This window comes from Zalophus californianus, chromosome 9, assembly GCF_009762305.2.
Source record: "Zalophus californianus isolate mZalCal1 chromosome 9, mZalCal1.pri.v2, whole genome shotgun sequence".
Taxonomy (NCBI): Eukaryota; Metazoa; Chordata; class Mammalia; order Carnivora; family Otariidae; genus Zalophus; species Zalophus californianus.
Genome location: NC_045603.1, coordinates 120389414 through 120408191, shown reverse-complemented (window position 1 = coordinate 120408191; position 18778 = coordinate 120389414). Strand labels below are relative to the sequence as shown.

Here is an 18778-nt window from a genome sequence, read left to right as displayed (position 1 = left end):
TCAATAATTTTTTTAAGATTGTATTTATTTGACAGAGAGAGAGAGATAGCAAGAGCAGGAACACAAGCAGGGAGAGGGAGAAGGAGACACAGGCTTCCTGCAGAGCAGGGAGCCCAATGCGCGGCTCGATCCCAAGACCCTGGGATCATGACCTGAGCCCAAGGCAGACCCTTCACGACTGAGCTCCCCGGGCGCCCCAAAAGTTCAATAATTTTTAAGAGGAAAAATGGATGCTGAGACCAAAAAGTTTGAGAACTGCTGGTTTAGCTGAACAGAGAAAGTCATTTAGAATGTATCTGCTCTTTGTTGGGGGTGAGGGTGGTCCATGAGTGGCCTTTAGTAGTTATGTAAATACGTGAAGAATAGGCACCTGCTGCTCTGGGAGAAAAGACAAGAGGACCTTCTGTGGCCTGAAACAAGTTGTCTCTCAAAGCTTGGTACATAGAAGTGGTCACTGTAAATTTGCATGGGGACCAAGAAGCATCCTGGGAGGAAAGTGATGAAATTCTGACCCCTTCCCTGTAAGATTCAATGTCCCTGCAACCACTCTGAAGGCTTGAGAAGGGGTAGGATCAAAGAACATCAAAGGCTTCAGAGAGGAACACATATGATGGAGAATTGCACACAGGCGAGCCAGGTCCCATATCAGGGCCTAGAAGGCCACAGAGGAGGAATAGCAATGGGGGCCAGGCCTTGACTAGAGTGATATAACAGAGCAGTTATCTAAGGGGCAGCAACCCTAACCCAGAGCCCAGGGGTGAGCCGATTCAATTCTCTAGCTGTTTCTCTGCCTGATGCTTGACAGCAGAACTTCCCCCTTAGGACTGAATAAGCCCTTATTCTTCTTAGATGACTGGGTGGAGGAGGAGACAATGTCAAGAGATTCTGCACTTTATGCAAATATGAGGCCTCTACTGATTAATAAAGGGGATAGGAAAGGTTTGACATAACAAGCTGGCAGACCAGTTACGGTGGTGCTGGATGCTGTGCTAGGCAGCCATGAACAAGACACAATCCCTGGCCTCAGAGAGCCTCCAGCTGCCAGAAAGAAACAAGAACCCCGGCTTTTAGGTTACATAGAAAGAGAGTCTCCATGAGGAATCAAGAGCAGAGTGCCATGGGAACAGATAGAGGAGTACTGGACTAAGTCTCAAAGGGGATGTAGGAACAGATTCCCAAACTGCATTAATCAGAACATTTATTGCTACTTGGTAAAACAACCCTCAAATGTCAGTGATTGAACACAATAAATATTTTTTGTTCAGCTGGGGCAGATTTCTTGGTGCTTTCCTCCAAAGTTGTCTCAGGGACCCAGGCAGCTTCCATGTTGTGATGACACAAACTTAGAGCTTCAAGACTGCCCTTGTGCCAGCCAGTTGGCATAAAGGGCAGGGGTTGGGTGGGGTGGGGACTGTGGTGTGTAAGGGAAAGGCACATCAGATACTTAACAACTTGCTTCTGGAAAACACACATAACTTTCATTTACATTCCATTAGCCAGGACTAGCCACATGACCCCGCCTAGATGCAAGAGAGATGGGTCATGCAGTTTTCCTGGGCCCAAGAAAGAAAATGAGGGACGCCTGGGTGGCTCAGTCGTTAAGTGTCTGCCTTCGGCTCAGGTCATGATCCCAGGGTCCTGGGATCGAGCCCCGCATCAGGGTCCCTGCTCAGCGGGAAGCCTGCTTCTCCCTCTCCCACTCCCCCTGCTTGTGTTCCCTCTCTCGCTGTGTCTCTCTCTGTCAAATAAATAAATAAAATCTTTAAAAAAAAAAAAAAGAAAGAAAATGAAATGATTTGGTGAACACATAGCATTGTCTCTGCCACACAGAAGAGGCAATTTCTAAATTAAAGGATGAGGGGAGTGAACAGAGATGAAAGCAGAGAAGAGGAGTGGTCCAGATAGAGAGCACTGCACATTAAAAACCCCAGAGGTGGGGGCACCTGGGTGGCTCAGTCAGTTAAACATCCAACTGTTGTCTCAGCTCAGGTCTTGATCTCAGAGTTGTGAGTTCAAGCCCCGAGTTGGGCTCCATGCTGGGTGTGGAGCCTACTTAAAAATAATAATAATAATAAACAAAAAGTAAAAGTCCCAGAGGTGAAAAATCTTGGTGTGAAGTGGCTGGAATGAAAAATGTCTGGGAATGGGGCACCTGGGTGGCTCAGTCAGTTAAGCGCCTGCCTTCGGCTCAGGTCATGGTCCCAGGGTCCTGGGATAGAGCCCCGCACCGGGCTCCCTGCTTGGCGGGAGGCCTGCTTCTCCCTCTCCCTCTGCAGCTCCCCCTGCTTGTGCGCTCTCTCTCTCTCTCTCTCTTTCATAAATAAATAAATAAAATTTTTAAAAAAGAATTAAAAAAAAAAAGAAAAATGTCTGGGGAAGTCATAATAAGCCATGAGGTTGAAAAGGTAAACAAGGTCGTATAAAGAATTTGTGCATCATGTAAATTAAAGTGGACTTTTATCCTGACAGCAGTGGGAAGCCACTGACAGGTTTTAAACAAGGGAGTCACGTGATCATACCTGTGCTTCTGAAAGCTCATTTTGGCGGCAGCACAGAGAACAGACTGGGAGGAGGTAAGACCAAAGGCAGGAAAGTCAGTTTGGAAGTCGTTGCAGTAATCTGGAAGAGAAGCTCTGATGCAGGGTTGTTGCGATGGGTACCAAGAAAAGCAGCTGGATTTTAGAAAGACTTGGAGTAGTAATTGAGCTTATCGGATGAATATTTGATGATTGTTTGAATAAGGGGTGGGGGGATGAGGGGTGAAAAACAGGGCAAGGATAGTGCCATTCACTGAGACAATTTAAGGAAAAAAAAGAGCTATTTTAAGGGGAAATATGATATGCTTGTGCAACAGTCAGGAAAAGCCAGAAGGTATTTGAAAAGCTGAGCCTAAAGACAGATCTTAACTGGAGATGAAAGTTGTGATAGTCATCAATACAGAGATGGTGCTTGAAACTCTAACTGTGGATTATCCAGGGAGAGTGTGAAAAGCCCATCTAGAAGCAGTGATGTGCTGCTATTAAAGTGTCTCCCAATCAGCTCTCTAGCAAGAGAAGCTATGATAGGAGCATTTGCTGATGTCTGTGGTGTAAATACTCCCACTGTGGTCAATTTCACACTACCAACTTGTCATCACTGAACGTGGAACTATGAAGAGATGCACCCAGTTGGTTCTTGAGAGCCTGCTCCAGTCCCCCACTGAGTAGTAGAGAGCCCTACATATAACCCTAACACAAATATTTAATGGATGGACAGAACAAAAGAAATACCAAAAGAATAATCCATCCTAAGAACCGAGAAAGAAAGAACATGAAGGAGGAAATGGTTGACAATTCATACTCCCCTCCCCCAACCCTCCAAATTAAGTATGATAAAAACCAAAAAGTGTCCATTGGGTTTAGCGCCAAGGAGGTCATTAGTATTCTTCATAAGATCAGTTTTAATGGAGACGGATGACAGTGGACCTAGAGGTTAATGTGAATCGAGTGTTGGAAACCACAGCTATAGATAATTCTTAGACGCCAGGAATAGTAGGCTGGATTCTGTTTTCCAGCAGAAAATAGAGTCGGACCAATCACTCAAAACCACGATGGCACTATCCTTCACCCGCCTCGTTCCACCTCCCACACACACATAAATGCCTACATCTCTGTACCTCTGTACCTCTCTCAACAAACCCCTATAAAGTGGTACCATCTCCCCAGGAGGCATGGAAAAATGCATGTGGTGTGTGGTGGGTTGGGCTCTTACCAACCTGTTAAGTACGGTTCCCAGAATCCCCTTCTCTGTGCATTCCGAGTTAGATCTGGCCAGAAGAGGCACTTGAGGGAAATTTGCAACGCAGACATGAGGCAACAGCAATTATCTTCAGGAGGTCTCAAGTCGGATGAGGCGAAGGACAGGCTCTGGGGTGTCTGGCAGTCCCCAGCTTGTCATCGTGCTCCTTCCCTCTGCATGCAGATCATCTCCTCAACTGTGGGCCCTGAGACCAACAGCAGCCCAGGGACACTCCCAGACCGAGGTGATGTGCGGTTGCAGACTCACAGAGACAACAGCTTCTAAACACCTGTCTGTGAGCTCTCCCTTTGTGGTCCCATTTCAGGGCCTGAGCAGTGGTTGGCCTCTCAGATTCCTCTGCAGCTCCCACGTGTCTAACTGCAGGCAGACTGGATAATGACTCTTTTGATCCCTCAGCTCCCTCCCAGACTTCCACGTCCCTGGTTTCTCACATTTGTGTAATGTCACAAATTCCTAATGCCTTCTCTCCATCATGTTTTGGACGGCTCTGCTTCCCCGACTGAACTCTCACTGATACCATTACTGGTAGCATGAGTGAAGGGCAGCCAGAACAAAACCCACCAGACGTGCATCTGGTTTGGGGATGGGCAATGGGAAGAAGCTGGAAGAGCAGGAGGAAACTGTGAGCTCAGCCTGGAAAAACATTGAAGGAATCGTTGGTGTAGATTGGAAAAGTAGTGGAAAAGTGCAAGGATGATTTGTGTTATGCAGCAATAAAAGCACTAGCAAGACTGTCACCTGTGGAAACACGAAAGACAGAAAATGCAGCTAATAAACTTCTGGATCTAGCTATAGTGATTTCTAAGCCGAATGTTGGGAAGTCCCAGCTGGTTAATTGGCGCTGCACGTGATAAAGTGCTTCCAGAGGGAGGAGAGCGAAAGAAGGAACCAGAGTCCGCAAGAGGAATTTAGAAGAAACAGAAAATCCAGGACTCGCTTATGTTGGAAAACAAATCTGTTTTACATCTCTAGCTGATCCAAGCAGCAATGGAGTCTCAGAGTAAGAAACGGCCTCAGAGTATAGATCAAATTGAGGGTTTGGCTCTATGACCCTTGGCTAAAACCTCAGAAACACTCACGGTGGTACCTGGTAGACACTCTTCGTTAGACAAAAGGGCTTCCAGGAATCCTAAGGACAGGGTCCCAAAGAGGCCTAATTTCAAAATAGCTATGAACAAGTCTAAAGGATGGGCCTGTCTCGAAAAGAATTGTGGATATGACTTTTATCTCACAGAGTAGACTATAAATCTGACCTGTAGAAAGCCTACGACATTTTTTAAGGGTCTTCTATCAGCTCAGACTGAGACTGAGATTGTCCAAATTCCAAGTAACCCTCTAAGCCTCCAAGTCCCTGCTCAGCTACAAACACAAGCTATTTTTTTTTTAAGATTTTATTCATCAGAGAGAGAGAGAGAGAGAGAGCGCGCGCGCGCACGAGAGGGGAGGGCAGCAGAGGGAGAGGGAGAAGCAGGCTCCCCGCTGAGCAAGGAGCCTGATGAGGGGTTTGATCCCAGGACACTGAGATCATGACCTGAGCTGAAGGCAGACGCTTAACCTACTGAGCCACTCAGGCACCCCAAACACAAGGCATTTTTATGAAAACTAGGATATTTCAGAAAGTAGAGCCAAAATCCCTGAGAATGGAATGAAAAGCCTCAAAGAACAGTGAATTAGCAATACTCCTCAGAGCAGGCCCCAATTAAGGAACATTCCCTATCCCCAGAGTAAGGGGATCTGGCAATACGTGCCTACTTGGGTTTCAGAAGTGCTATGGACCAGGGGCACCTGGCTGGCTCAGTCAGTACAGTATGCAACTCTTGACCTCAGGGTTGTGAGTTTGAACCCCCACATTGAGTGTAGAGATTACTTAAAAAAAAAAAAAGAAAGAAAAATGCTATGAACCAATGATTGCTATGTACCTCCTACATTTCCTCTTCACTGTTGCTGTACTACCTCTTTTTGAACAGAAGTGCTCATCAGGTGGCTGGGGAGCAGATAACATGCCTTTTTAACTCACAGATCCTTGGATTAAGAATAGCCATATGCAGCAGTTCTTCAAAAAATTAAAAATAGAATTACCATATGATCCAGCCATTCCACTTCTGGGTATAAAAAGAATTAAAAGCAGTGACACAAAGAACTATTTGCCCTCCCATATCCATAGCAGCATTATTCACAATAGCCAAAATGTGGCAGCAACTCAGATGTTTATCAACAGAACAATGGGGCGCTTGGGTGGCTCAGTCAGTTAAGCGTCTGACTTTGGCCCTAGGGTCCTGGGATTGAGTTCCGCATCGGGCTCCCTGCTCAGTGGGGAGTCTGTTTCTCTCTCTCTCTGTCTGCCCCTCCCCCCCACCTGTGGTCTCTTTGTATCTCTTTCTCTAATAAATAAATAAAATCTTAAAAAAAAAAAAAAAAAAACAGAAGATGGGGCTCCTGGGTGGCTCAGTTGTTAAGCGTCTGCCTTCAGCTCAGGTCATGGTCCCAGGGTCCTGGGATGGAGCCCCGCATCGGGCTCCCTGCTCAGCAGGAAGCCTGCTTCTCCCTCTCCCACTCCCCCTGCTTGTGTTCCCTCTCCCGCTGTGTCTCTCTCTGTCAAATAAATAAATAATCTTTAAAAAAAAAAAACAAAACAGAAGAATGGGTAAATAAAATGAGGTATATACATACAATGAAATACAACAGGAAGATGCTGAATTTGATAGCACCTGTACTAAAACTGGAATAAGGGCAAATTGGGTGGCTCAGTTGACTGGGCATCTGACTCTTGATTTTGGCTCCAGTGGTGATCTCAGGGTCATGGGTTGAGCCCTGTCAGTCTCTAAGCTCGGTGGGGGGGTCTGCTTGAGATTCTCTCTCTCCTTCTCCCTTGGCTCCTGCCTCTCTCTCTCTCTCAAATATATAAATAAATCTTTAGGGACACCTGGGTGGCTCAGTCAGTTAAGCGTCTAACTTTGGCTCAGGTCATGATCTCAGGGTCCCAGAATGGAGCCCCAAGTCCGGCTCCATGCTCAGTGGGGAGTCTGCTTCTCCCTCTCCCCCACCCCACTTCCGTGTGAGCTCGCACTCCCTCTCAAATAAATAAATTAAATCTTCACAAATAAATCTTTAAAAAAAATAAAATTGGAATAATACAGAGAAGATTAGCAGGGACCCTGTGCAAGGATAACACACAAATTTGTGAAGCGTTCCATATTTTTTTTGTAACATTGTGTATCAGCTATACTCAAATTGAAATTAAATAAATAAGTAGGAAGAAAATTCTGATACATGCTTCAACATGGATGAAACTTGAAGATGGGGCACCTGGGTGGCCCAGTCATTTGAACGTCTGTCTTTGGGTCATGATCCAGGGTCCTGGAATCGAGTCCCGAGACAGGTTCCCTGCTCATTGGAGAGTCTTCCTCTCTCTCTCTCTCTGTCCACCCCCACTCGTGCTCTCTCTCTCACTCACACTCTGTTTCTCAAATAAATAAATAAAATCTTTTAAAATAAAAAATAAAGGGGCGCCTGGGTGGCTCAGATGGTTAAGCATCTGCCTTCAGCTCAGGTCATGGTCTCAGGGTCCTGGAATTGAGTCCCACATCAGGCTCCCTGCTCTGCGGGGAGTCTGCTTCTCCCTCTCCCTCTGCCTCTCCCCCTGCTTGTGCTCTCTCTCTCTCTCTAATGAATAAATAAAATCTTTAAAAAAATTTTTAAATTAAAATTAAGAAAAAAGAAACTTGAAGACATTATGCTAAATGAAATAAACCAGTCACAAAAGGATAAATACTGTAGGATTCCACTTGTGTGAAGGGTAGTCAAATAGGTAGAGACAGAAAATAAAATGGTGGTTGCCAGGGGGTTACCAAAGGGCTAGGGGGAGGGAGATAGGAAGTTATTGTTTAATGGGTACAGAGTTGTTAGGGTTTGGGGTTTTTTTTAAAGATTTTATTGTTTTCAAGTAATCTCTTTTTAAGTAATCTCCATCATGGAGCTCAAACCACAATCCCAAGATCAAGCATTGTTTGCTCTACCAACTGAGCCAACCAATCAGTGCCCCAGGCATGGAGTTTTAGTTTTCCAAGATGAAAAAAGTTCTGGAGATGGATGGTTGCGATGATGGTACAACAATGTGAATGTACTTAATACCACTGAACTATACACCTAAAAATGGTTAAAATGGTAAACTTCATGTGACGTAAAACCACAGTTAGAAAAAAGAAAAAGAATAGCTTCACCCAATACTGCACGCTTAGCCACATTCAGATCTGGTGCAGATCAAAAGATAGTGAACTTAAATCTGATGCAATAATTGGCACAAGAGTTTTGAGGGTCTTGGAGTATGGATAAGCATATTTCACACATGAGAGGAAAGTGAATAATCTGTAGCCAGAGCAGGACTTTGATAAACTGCAAAAATGAAAAATGGCCAAAAATTCTTCTCATTGTTGGATGTATGTCCCTGTACTATGTGACCGCAGTTCCACCCATTAAGAGTCAGAGTCCATTTTTCTACCTTTTAAATCTAAGCTTGGGGGGGCACCTGGGTGGCTCAGTTGGTTAAGTGACTGCCTTCGGCTCAGGTCATGATCTTGGAGTCCCGGGATCGAGTCCCGCATCGGGCTCCCTGCTCAGCGAGGGGCCTGCTTCTCCCTCTGACCCTCCCCCTCTCATGTACTCTCTCTCTCTCTCTCATTATCACTCTCTCAAAATAAATAAATAAATCTTTTAAATAAATAAATAAATAAATAAATAAATAAATCTAAGCTTGGGGGCGCCTGGGTGGCTCAGTCATTAAGCGTCTGCCTTCGGCTCAGGTCATGATCTCAGGGTCCTGGGATCGAGCCCTACGTTGGGCTCTCTGCTCCGCGGGAGGCCTGCTTCTCCCTCTTCCACTCCCCCTGCTTGTGTTCCCTCTCTCACTGTCTCTCTCTCTCTGTGTCAAATAAATAAATAAAATCTTTTTAAAAAATAAAAAATAAATAAATCTAAGCTTGGCCATGTGGCTTACTTTGGCCATCAGGACGTTAGCACTGATGAATTAAGCAGAGGCTTGAAAAATGCTTATGTATTGGGGCTTGCCTTCCCTTGCTGTTGATAGTGCTGTAACCACAAAGAAGGTCATGTTAGACCCCTAGAAGATGAGAAACCCTGGGGAGAGCCCCAGCCATCCCAACTGTTTCAGCTGAGGCTTGGGAAATGTGAGGGAGACTACTCTGGACTATTCAATCTGGCTCAGACTAGAACACCCATAGCCCAACTCAGTACCTCATGAGAAACAATAAATGCTTTTTGTTTTAAGCCACTAAGTTTTGGATGATTTGTTACTTAGCAAAAGCTAACCCATACAGGATGGTTTTAGAGTTGTCATAATGACTGGGGAAATTCTATTGGCATTTAGTTGGTGGGGGCCAGGTTTGTTAAATGTCCAGCAATGCACACATGCAGTCCTGCACAATGAAGAATTATTCCACCCAACTGACCCCCAACTGAAGAACACTGGAACCATGCCTAAGCTTGTCACACCACTTGGAAGAGAGAATTAAAAGAAACTGATAATTATGGAAAGCCTTATCTGTATGAGACATTATATGTGCACTACTTAATTGATTCTACACAATAACCTCCTACAGTTGTCCCCACTTAACAGATAAGAAAACTGAGACTCAGAGGGGTTACTTGGTTGTCTCATGTCACAGAGCTAATAGGAAGCAGCACCAGGACTTAAACTCACATAGGTCAAAGGTCAGCTCAGAGAGGACTTCCCTGACCACCTACTCCAAGGTGCCCTCCACACTTACCACCATCACTTGTTATTACATTATTCTTTTATTTCTTTTGTAGCACTCCTCTCTATTATCAGAGTGTTTGTTTACTTATTGTCATAAGCCCCCTACCAGAATAACTCCCATAGAAGCAGAGGCTTTGTGGGATTTACCCACCACTGCATCTCCAGCGTCTTCTCCCTCAAGAGAGAGAGGAAAGACACTCAGCAAATTAGTGCTGAGTGAATGGAGTGAATGAATGGCTTCCTATTAAATCCAGATGCCTAGGCCTCAGGCAGGCTGGTTTCTCTCAGCTTCTGTTGCTGTTGGTGTCAACTCTATTGTCCTCTCCACTGGCTCTGATTCATGTGGCCCAGTCTGAGATTTCCGCCATGATGAAAGCAGCTTCAGAAATCCTCTAATACAACCTCTTCATTCTCCAAATAGAAAAAAGAGGTTCATTGATGTCTCCTCAGGGATAGCCCTTCCCAAGCCACACCGTGGTCCCAACACCTTCGTCATGTTCCTGCACCTGTGCACTCAACCTTCACATGTACAGAACAAGCCTGCTTCACTGGGTTGCTCTGCAGATGATATAAAATAATGTGATTTTCTTATATCTCACCAACTTCAAAGATGACAATCAAATGTCACAATAACAATCGCAGATCGCAGCCTGGGGCCTGTGAGGGCTTCACATAGGCTAACTCAGGCTCTTAAAAAACCTGAGAGCTCTTGATGTAAACACTTGCTATGTCAACAAATTCTCAACTTTGTATGATCGTGATAATTACAGACAATTAGACAAGCATGGCTATCTATCACTGTGGAACAAACCACCTCAAAGCTCAGTGGCTTAAGCCAACAATGATTTATTATTGTTCATGATTCCGTTGGCTATGTGGTTCTTCTGCTGATTTCACCCAAGCTCATTCATGTAGCTGCGTTCAAGGAGTCAGTGTGCTGGGGGCTGGGCTCAGCGGGAATCTCCTCTCCTCCTGCTCTTTCATCCCAGGCTTCTTGGTGGCATGAGGTTCCAAGACGACAAAGGTGGAAGCCGCAGAGCTTTTCGAGGCCTAAATTCTAGAACTTCCACAACATCACTCCCACCATATCATATCTGTCCAAGTAAGTCGCAAAGGCCAGCCTAACATTACAGGGGCTGGAGAATGGATTCCACTTCTGGATGCGAGCAGTAAAATCACATCACAAAGGGCTGTGTGTTCTGGCATGGGCCAAACTTGTGGCCATTAAGACATTTGTTGGGAGGGGCACCTAGGTGGCTCAGTTGGTTAGGCGACTGCCTTCGGCTCTGGTCATGATCCTAGAGTCCCGGGATCAAGTCCCGTATCAGGCTCCCTGCTCAGCGGGGAGTCTGCTTCTCCCTTTGACCCTCCCCCCCTCATGCTCTCTCTCTCTCTCTCATTCTCTCTCTCAAATAAATAAAATCTTTAAAAAAAAAGATTGTTGGGGGCGCCTGGGTGGCTCAGTTGGTTGGGCGACTGCCTTCGGCTTAGGTCATGATCCCGGAGTCCCGGGATCGAGTCCCGCATCGGGCTCCCTGCTCGGCAGGGAGTCTGCTTCTCCCTCTGACCCTATCCCCTCTCATGTGCTCTCTCTCTCTCTCTCTCATTCTCTCTCTCAAATAAATAAATAAAATCTTTAAAAAGAAAAGATTGTTGGGATTCCACATTATATTATCTTCATAGCTCAGACAAATGTGTTGTTAATGATAAAACGCCAGTGTCTCAAGCATGAAGGAAAGCAATATTCAAATCAGTAAAACTATCTTCAAATAGCTCTGTAATAGATTTTTTTTATAAAACCTACTCTCAAATAGCTTTTTTATAAGACTGTTATAAAGATCTACAAATGTTTATCCTTCCCCCTGCACACCCGAACCAGGAGTCCTCCCTCGCCACTAGCCGTTCAGTTTCTCATACTTTTCCATGGAAAAACTTTCCTTCCGCTTTCTACTTAGTTATGGCTGCACTCTCAGCAGCAGTATAGCTTGGCAGCTCCCCTCAGTTTCCTACTTATTTTGGCCAATTGCCACCTAGAATATTAAGTCCCCTGAGACACGCTGTCAAAGGCAACACTCCTGAAACTGCCTATTGCATTTTTTTTTTTTCCACACTATTGGGAAGAGCAAGACTCCCACAGGGCAAAGCAATCTCCTGTGAATGCAGGAGGAGAGAAAACCCAGGAAAGAGCTAGGCTCTGACACGCAGCTTCTGGTAAAGTCTACAGAACTCCTTTTAAACAGCCAGGTGGCCATTAACTTTTAATGGGGACTTTTTTTGTTGCTCAGTGATTTTTGGAGCCAACAGCTATTTTGTAAGAACTACAAAACACTAACATTTATTCGGAGGACATTCCTCCATGTTTTTCTTCATCGGCAAAAGAAATGCAAACTTCTTCCTTCGTCTCCTCTTAACCAGTTGTGAAAGAATTTGGGCTGGCTCAGTTCAAGTCCCAAATTACAAAAATTGTGGAAGACAACATTCGTTTTTGTTTTTGTTTTAAAGATTTTTATTTATTTGTCAGAGAGAAAGAGCACAAGCAGGGAGAGGGAAAAGCAGGCTCCTCACTGAGCAAGGAGCCCGATGTGGGACTCGATCCCAGGACCCTGGGATCATGACCTGAGCAGAAGGCAGACGCTTAACGACTGAGCCACCCAGGGATCCCGATAACATTCGTTTTTATGTGTCTTGAAAATATTGGTATCTGCCATTTGTAGACAAAAGAAGTTAATCGGGTGGCAAGTCAAGAATAAGAAAACAATTAACTAAAGTAAGCTTTCTGAGTTGTCCATAAATACTTCTAAATTTGAATTACTATTCGTGTCAAAACACTACTTCTGAGATTTTATGATTACTGTATTCGGTACTGTTAACTTAGCTAATACATCTGTTCACAAGTAAATAAAGCAAAATACGTAGAAGGAGAAGTTGATGTCAATAAGTTGACAAGTTTTCTGCTCAAAATAAAAAGTAATCGAAAACAGGTTTCTATGATACATTTAAAAGAATTTAAATTTATTTTAATTTTTCTATTATCTAATATTCTATATTCATAAGTAATTTTTAAACTCTTATAATGTGTAATTAATTATGTAATGAAAGCTATAAAATATTTTCATATAAGGAACACTCCAGGGGTTCCAATCAATTTTATTTATGAAAGATCATTATGTTTATGTATATAAATCCACATGTGTATTATGAATTTATTTGAAACCCTCCTATATTTAATAAACTATGAATTTTTGGATTACATGCACATTTTTCTCATTCCTCTTAATATATTGGATATAATTGTTCATCTAAGATACAGTTGATTTTCTTTTTTGTGGCTGTTCTTGTTTAGATTTTTATTTATGTAGTCAGACACTAACTTTTAAGCTTTTGGATAGTATGTCTGTCTGATATATCACTTCTTCCAAGGGTTTCTCCAGAGCACTATAAATCTATAATGAGAAGGAAGCATGGGCAAGTGAGTATGAAAAATGTCCAGGAAAGAATCCTTGCTAAAGACTGCACACAATTGAATATTTCACATTTTAAGTTATTTCTATTATGTTATCTCCAAAGGGTCAAGCATTAAGTTTTCACTCACCCTGATGACCTAATTTAGGCTTGTTCCAGATTTATGAGGACTGTAAAATTAGGAAATTTTCATTAAAAAAAATTAAGACCCTCTGGATAGTTTCCCAAAGCACATCTAGCATTACTTAAGACTTTATTATTTCAGCTAGTTGGATATATCATATCTATGGCCCTAGCCAGGTCTGTAAGAGTTCTGTGACTGACGCCTAATGGAACCAATTTTCACTCTGGCAGAACAAATTCAAGTTCTAATACTAACTTGTATTCCAGTTTCCTTCAGATGCCAGGAATCAGACCCTTTAAGAGGAAAATGTATCCGAGCATCTGCTTATTAAGTGATATTCCATTTATTTCATCTAAGTAGCTGGCAGGAACAATTGACTAAAGTTAAATCTAAAATAGGAAACAAGTAGTTTTTTAATTACCGAATTTGCTTTATTCTTTGTTTAACCTTCGTTCCCTATTCTCCTTCATGGCCTCAATTTTCTACAAACTTCCCCTACCTCCACTGAGGATCATGACCCTTCTTTAAACAGGAACGAATGTTCCAGTGCACTCACCCACCTACACTAACAATCATATTACAGTCACGGTCCATTGACGGTCGCTCACATTTTTATTACCCTGCATCTGATGAACATTGATGCACTTGGGTGTCTTCCTCTGCACTGGGAGGAGAAATAATAATTTAAATAGAATTTTAAAAGTTGGCATGTTTTGTCAATAGCTTCATTGTTCCTTGTGTCCATTCATCACATCTTGCCTGCTACTGAAATCTTTCCTTACCGTTCCAGCATTATTAAAGTCAGTCATTATTAAAGTCATCTCAAAAAGAGATACCTCTGCAACTTCTAAGATACTGTCAACCAAGAATCATATTTTCAATATTTCAAATTCTATTGTATTTTCAAGCTTCTGAAACAAATATAATATTCCTGCATATTTCCTAAGATGGAATTTCATGTAGACAATGATGTGAAAGGAAAGATGATGCTTGTCTAATGATTTTGGCACTGCCCCTAGATAACTGTACTAGAAAACTAGAAATAGTTTTCTTATTATCAGAAGACATTAAAGTGCATATTCTGGAGTCCTACATGTCTTACGTTTGAGACAGAGAAAAATAACTAGAAAAACAACTTAAGAATAGTTATATTTGTATTCATCTAGTTTCATTAAAATAGCCTTTGGGCACACTTTTTTAAAAAAACAATTACACATTATTCTACAAAATCACTTAAGGGATTATTGTATTGTTTTCATTTTCACAAAAATCGGATTTGATTAAAGCTTCATGAAAAGACCAAAACACAAATTATTCCACAATTCCTAATTTTCCAAGCCCTTCCTTCAGTTGAAATTACTTAAGTAATTTGAACCAGATAGCTTAAGTTGTTGGAGGTAAAGCTAAGGGAATAAGCCTTCCTATATGGAATGCATGCACTGTTTTTAGTAATTTTCCATTAATATAGTTTTGCCAAAATATGACTGCAAATGAGAAGCCATCATTCTGAACACTTGAAACAACTATGGATCATTTTTTACTTGTTGATATTTGATATAAAAAATACTGTTTAAATTGTTCGTTGATGCTATTTTCCATTTAATCACAAAGAAATTCAAAGCAAAGATAATCATTTTATTGGTTTACCAAAGATCCCTTATGAAGTGTACACATGGTGAAGAACGAAGTAGGTCCTCAACAGTGTTCTGAACCTCAGTGGAAACTGAAAACATGAGCATGAATTTATAGATCATACATTACAGGCTGATTAGGGAGAAGTCTGCACATGATGTATATTCTGTGTGTGGTTCATGTGTGGGAAAGAAAGAAAACCAGAAAGAGACGGGGGGGGGGGAGGGGGTTACATTCTCATAATGAGAGTTCTCTCTCTCAGTAGATTTATTAATTGGGAGTGGAGAGAAAGATAATTCAGTACTCCTCTCCGGTGACAAGAAGATACCAGAAAAAACTAAAGCATCACATATAACTTACTGTAGAATCTCTTGTCTTAGATTAGAGGGAATAGGAATTCTGTTACGTGTATATATGTACAGATGAATACACACATTTTTCTGTTTTGAAATTTTGATCTTAAATCTGCTTTAAATCAAAATGAGTTGAGCTTCACACTGGGGCTGGGTGAGAAAGAACTTTCTAAAAACTTTGTTCAACCCAGCAAATACTTTAAAAGTGAACTAATGAGCAGTATCTCTCAATTACATAAACTTGCTCCAAGAAGGACTGCCTCTCTGTATTTTGATATGGGGTGGGGGGGGGAATGCTCGGGCTTTTAGGAACAAAGAAGGAAAGTCTTCTCCATCCTTCCTTCCCTCCCTCCCTCTCCACAATGTAACCACTCCAATTTTCCTGGTTTTCCGTTTTAAAATAAAGCTCTGCCCCCTCCTTTCTTTTGACTTCCTTCCCTTTTCCTACCTCCACGACCACAAGTTTGACTAAAAATGATTTTCAAAAATAAAATAAAAATGATTGTCCACGCAGGACCCTTAGCACATCAACGTGGGAAGGAGACGTCCACTCTCGTGGGACTCGGCCCACCTGACTCAGAGGATCTTCACCCGCCCGCACCTACCCGGGTCTCCCCCGCCCTCTGCTCTCCTTGCTTCTCTGGGGGCTCCCCCAAGGGGCTGAACACCCCTGGCCCCCTCCCCGCCCCCCCCGCCCCGGCAGGGCGCGCGGTAAGTTGAGAGCTCTGGTGCCGCGCAGCCTGTCTACTAACTTAGGCTTTTCCCAACTGCGAGACTCAAAGAGCGCCTGCAGGTGTTCCCTCTGTTCCGCTTGGAGGTCTCCCCCGGACTGGCGGTCCCAACCCCAGCTCTTCCGGCCCGGGGCTTCGGAAGAACCTGAACCTGGGACCAACTTTTCGAGCTCGGAGCCTCCAACACCCAAGTGCCCACATCTGCCCTTCAGCACCAGCGAGAAAGCGCGCGATGGGGCTGGCACGGAGCTTATTGCCTCAGCGCGACCCGTGGAGAGGAGGGACTCGGAGATCCACGCCGGGAAATGCTGGGGGTTAGAGCGTGGCGAGAGCGGCACCGTCCAGGCTGCCTCCTGCGCGCCCCAGCCCAGGCCCCGAAGCGAGCAAACGTGAGCGCTGGTCGTCGGTTTCTCTCTTCGCTTTTTGTTGAGAAAAACAGAGGGAAAGAAAGTCAGCTTGCGCGTTTGTTTTGGTTTTTCGTCTGTTTGCCTCTCAATTAAAAAGTGGCCGCCTAGGCGACAGCTTTGCGGTTTTCACAGTGTAAAACGGATTAGAGGAAAAGCTCCAGCCCCTCTCGACTTTCGCTTGCGGTTTGCAACCCCCGGGGCGAGTGTGACCCTGCGGCACCTGCCCCTGGGAGCTGCCCCCGCTGCGGCCCCACCCGCGGCCTGGCTTCCCTGGGGCGGGGCCCTTCGGGGCGGAGCCAAGGCCAAGCGCCCTCGGGGGGAAAGGAGGTTCCCAGGCTGCCGGTGAACCTCACGCCCCAGGACGACCGCCAGCCTCCGCTCCCCCCGATACCTCCTGGCGCCCTCGCACTGGGGCCTGAGCTCTGAGGGGCTCCCGGTCCTGGGGGTGCGGGAGTCCAGCGGTAGCCCCCGGCGGCCCCCTCTCCAACACGCGCGGGAGGGAAGAGCAAAGGAAAGGAATTTACTGCAGATGGCACCGGAACCAGAGTTGGCTTGTTCGTGACCTGCTCAGAGCTCGTAGGCTTTTCCCCCAAGAATCTCGAGCTCGCTGAGGACACTTACATTCAAGAAACGACGAATTCATATGTACACGCACACGCACATTTAGTTAAAAACAAAAAGGAAAGAAACAAAAACTGGTCTTCTAGCCTCTCCACGTTCACTGAACAAAGAATCCAGGCAAGAGTGGGCTGAAAACGCGGGCGCCGGAGATGCGGAAGGAGGGGTTCCCTGCAGTCCTGCCGCTCCTCCCGGGCCTATTGCGCCCGCAGCTGCCCATGAGTTTGCGGGGTGTGGGCGCTGAGACCTGCCAGTGTCATCCTGAACACTTAGATCTCAAAGACCCATCAGCTGGTCAACTCTCGGCGACCCTTTCCTGCTAGGCTTCTGCTTTTAATAAACGAAACTAAAAGTTTGCTTTCAGATTAAAGAAACGCTGTTTTGGTTTTTCCGCCCTGAAGTGTGTCTTACGCATCCTTGTATACCTGCAGGGAAGTATCAATTGTGATCGTCCAAATCGATACCGGGGCTCCCTCGGATGAGGTGCTGCAGGAAGTGGGGCCAAGGGGTCAAGGAAATAGCAGCGGGGGCCAACACGCTCCGACCATTCTGGACAGTCAAGGCCCGTTTCGGGAGGGAGATTGGCAGCGGGTGGAACCACTGTTGCGGAAGAGCCAAAAGCGCGGGTGGGGAACGAGGCTGGTTCCACCTTAAGAGACCGCGCGGCGCGGCTACTGCGGAGGCGCCAGGCACCTGCAGGAGGCGCTGCTGCCCCGTGGTTCCACCCGCGCCGCGGCGCGCCGCCAGCCTCGCCAGCTCTCGGGCCTCGGTCCCCGGAGGGGGTGGGGACGCTGGGGGAGGAAGGGAGCGAGTGCATCCGTTAGGTAAGGAACCCAAGCCCTCCCGGATTTTGAAGCGACCTCAGTGAGGCGTTTGCTGGAGGGAGCTTTCCGTCATTCGGCCGCGAGAGGAAATGTGGGGAAGCGCCCTCCCCTGCCCCCACCGCCTGCCTTCCTGCTTCCCTCCACCTCCGCTCCCCGACCCCGACCGTGCTTCCCAGACCCTTTGTTCTCAAGGTTGGGAGCAGCTGGGTGGGGGTTCCCCGGGGAAGAGGTCCCCCTGCGCCACTCGGAAGGAAAGGGACTCTCGCCTCACCCCCCACCCTCAGCCCTTCCCAGCTGAGTCCTCCTTGCCCCACCGCCCTTTCCTCCGCGTGCTAAAGCTTCCTTTCCGACCCGGACTCCCCCAGCTCCCGAGCTCCCGCTCGCAGGCCTCCATCGTCTGTTGACCCGCCTCCCTTCCCACTTCTACGCCACCTCCGAGGTCTCTAGGAAGAGTGGAAGAGGCAGACGTGACGGGGAGGAGGAACCACGTCGCCTCCCGGGCGCGGAGAATCCCCAGGGATCCTTTTAGGCCCCGACCCCTGGGACCCGCCGCAGAGGAAGGGGTTTCCCGGCACCGCCGCAGGGCGAAGGGACAGCCCCAGCCGGGAGGCCGCCCGGCCGGCGCCCCCACCGCGTCGCGGGGAGCCCATGGGCGCACAACCCCGCCCCCGAGCGCTGTGGCGAGGGCCCAGCGGTGCGCGCCCTCCCAGTCGGCCCCCGAGCCCCACGATTGGAGGGAAGGGGACCCCGTAGTTCATGCCCGGGGAAGGCGAATTGCAAGCGAACTCCCCCTTCTTCCCCTACCCACCCTCCCGGGCGCCACCCGCGTCGCTTCTCCGCGGCGCGCGACCCCTAGGGCTCCCGCGATTGTATCTTCTTGAGTACGGTTACAATTGCGCTCCGCTTAATTTCTTACTTGGACCGAGGCGTCGCAAAGTGAAGCGAGGGGACAGGGATGCGGGGGAGCAGGAGCCGGGGCGGGAAAGTGAGCCAAGAGGTAGGAGGACGTGGCTGGGCGGTCCAGGCGTGAACGGACTCCCGGAGTCCCGAGTCCGA

General features: G+C 46.2%; 1 protein-coding gene and 1 pseudogene across 1 annotated transcript; one reads left to right on the top strand and one right to left on the bottom strand.

Moving 5' to 3' along the window:
* The first annotated feature begins 6884 nt into the window (after nt 1-6884).
* LOC113923212 lies at nt 6885-6998 on the top strand (annotated as a pseudogene).
* A 10338-nt stretch (nt 6999-17336) lies between these two features.
* LOC118357365 (putative uncharacterized protein encoded by MIR1915-HG) lies at nt 17337-18116 on the bottom strand. Its single transcript, XM_035729342.1, has 2 exons — nt 18032-18116; nt 17337-17689 (listed from the first exon to the last, which is right to left on the bottom strand). Exons 1-2 carry the CDS (start codon nt 18114-18116, stop codon nt 17337-17339), a joined length of 438 nt encoding a protein of 145 aa, XP_035585235.1.
* Nucleotides 18117-18778: the final 662 nt, after the last annotated feature.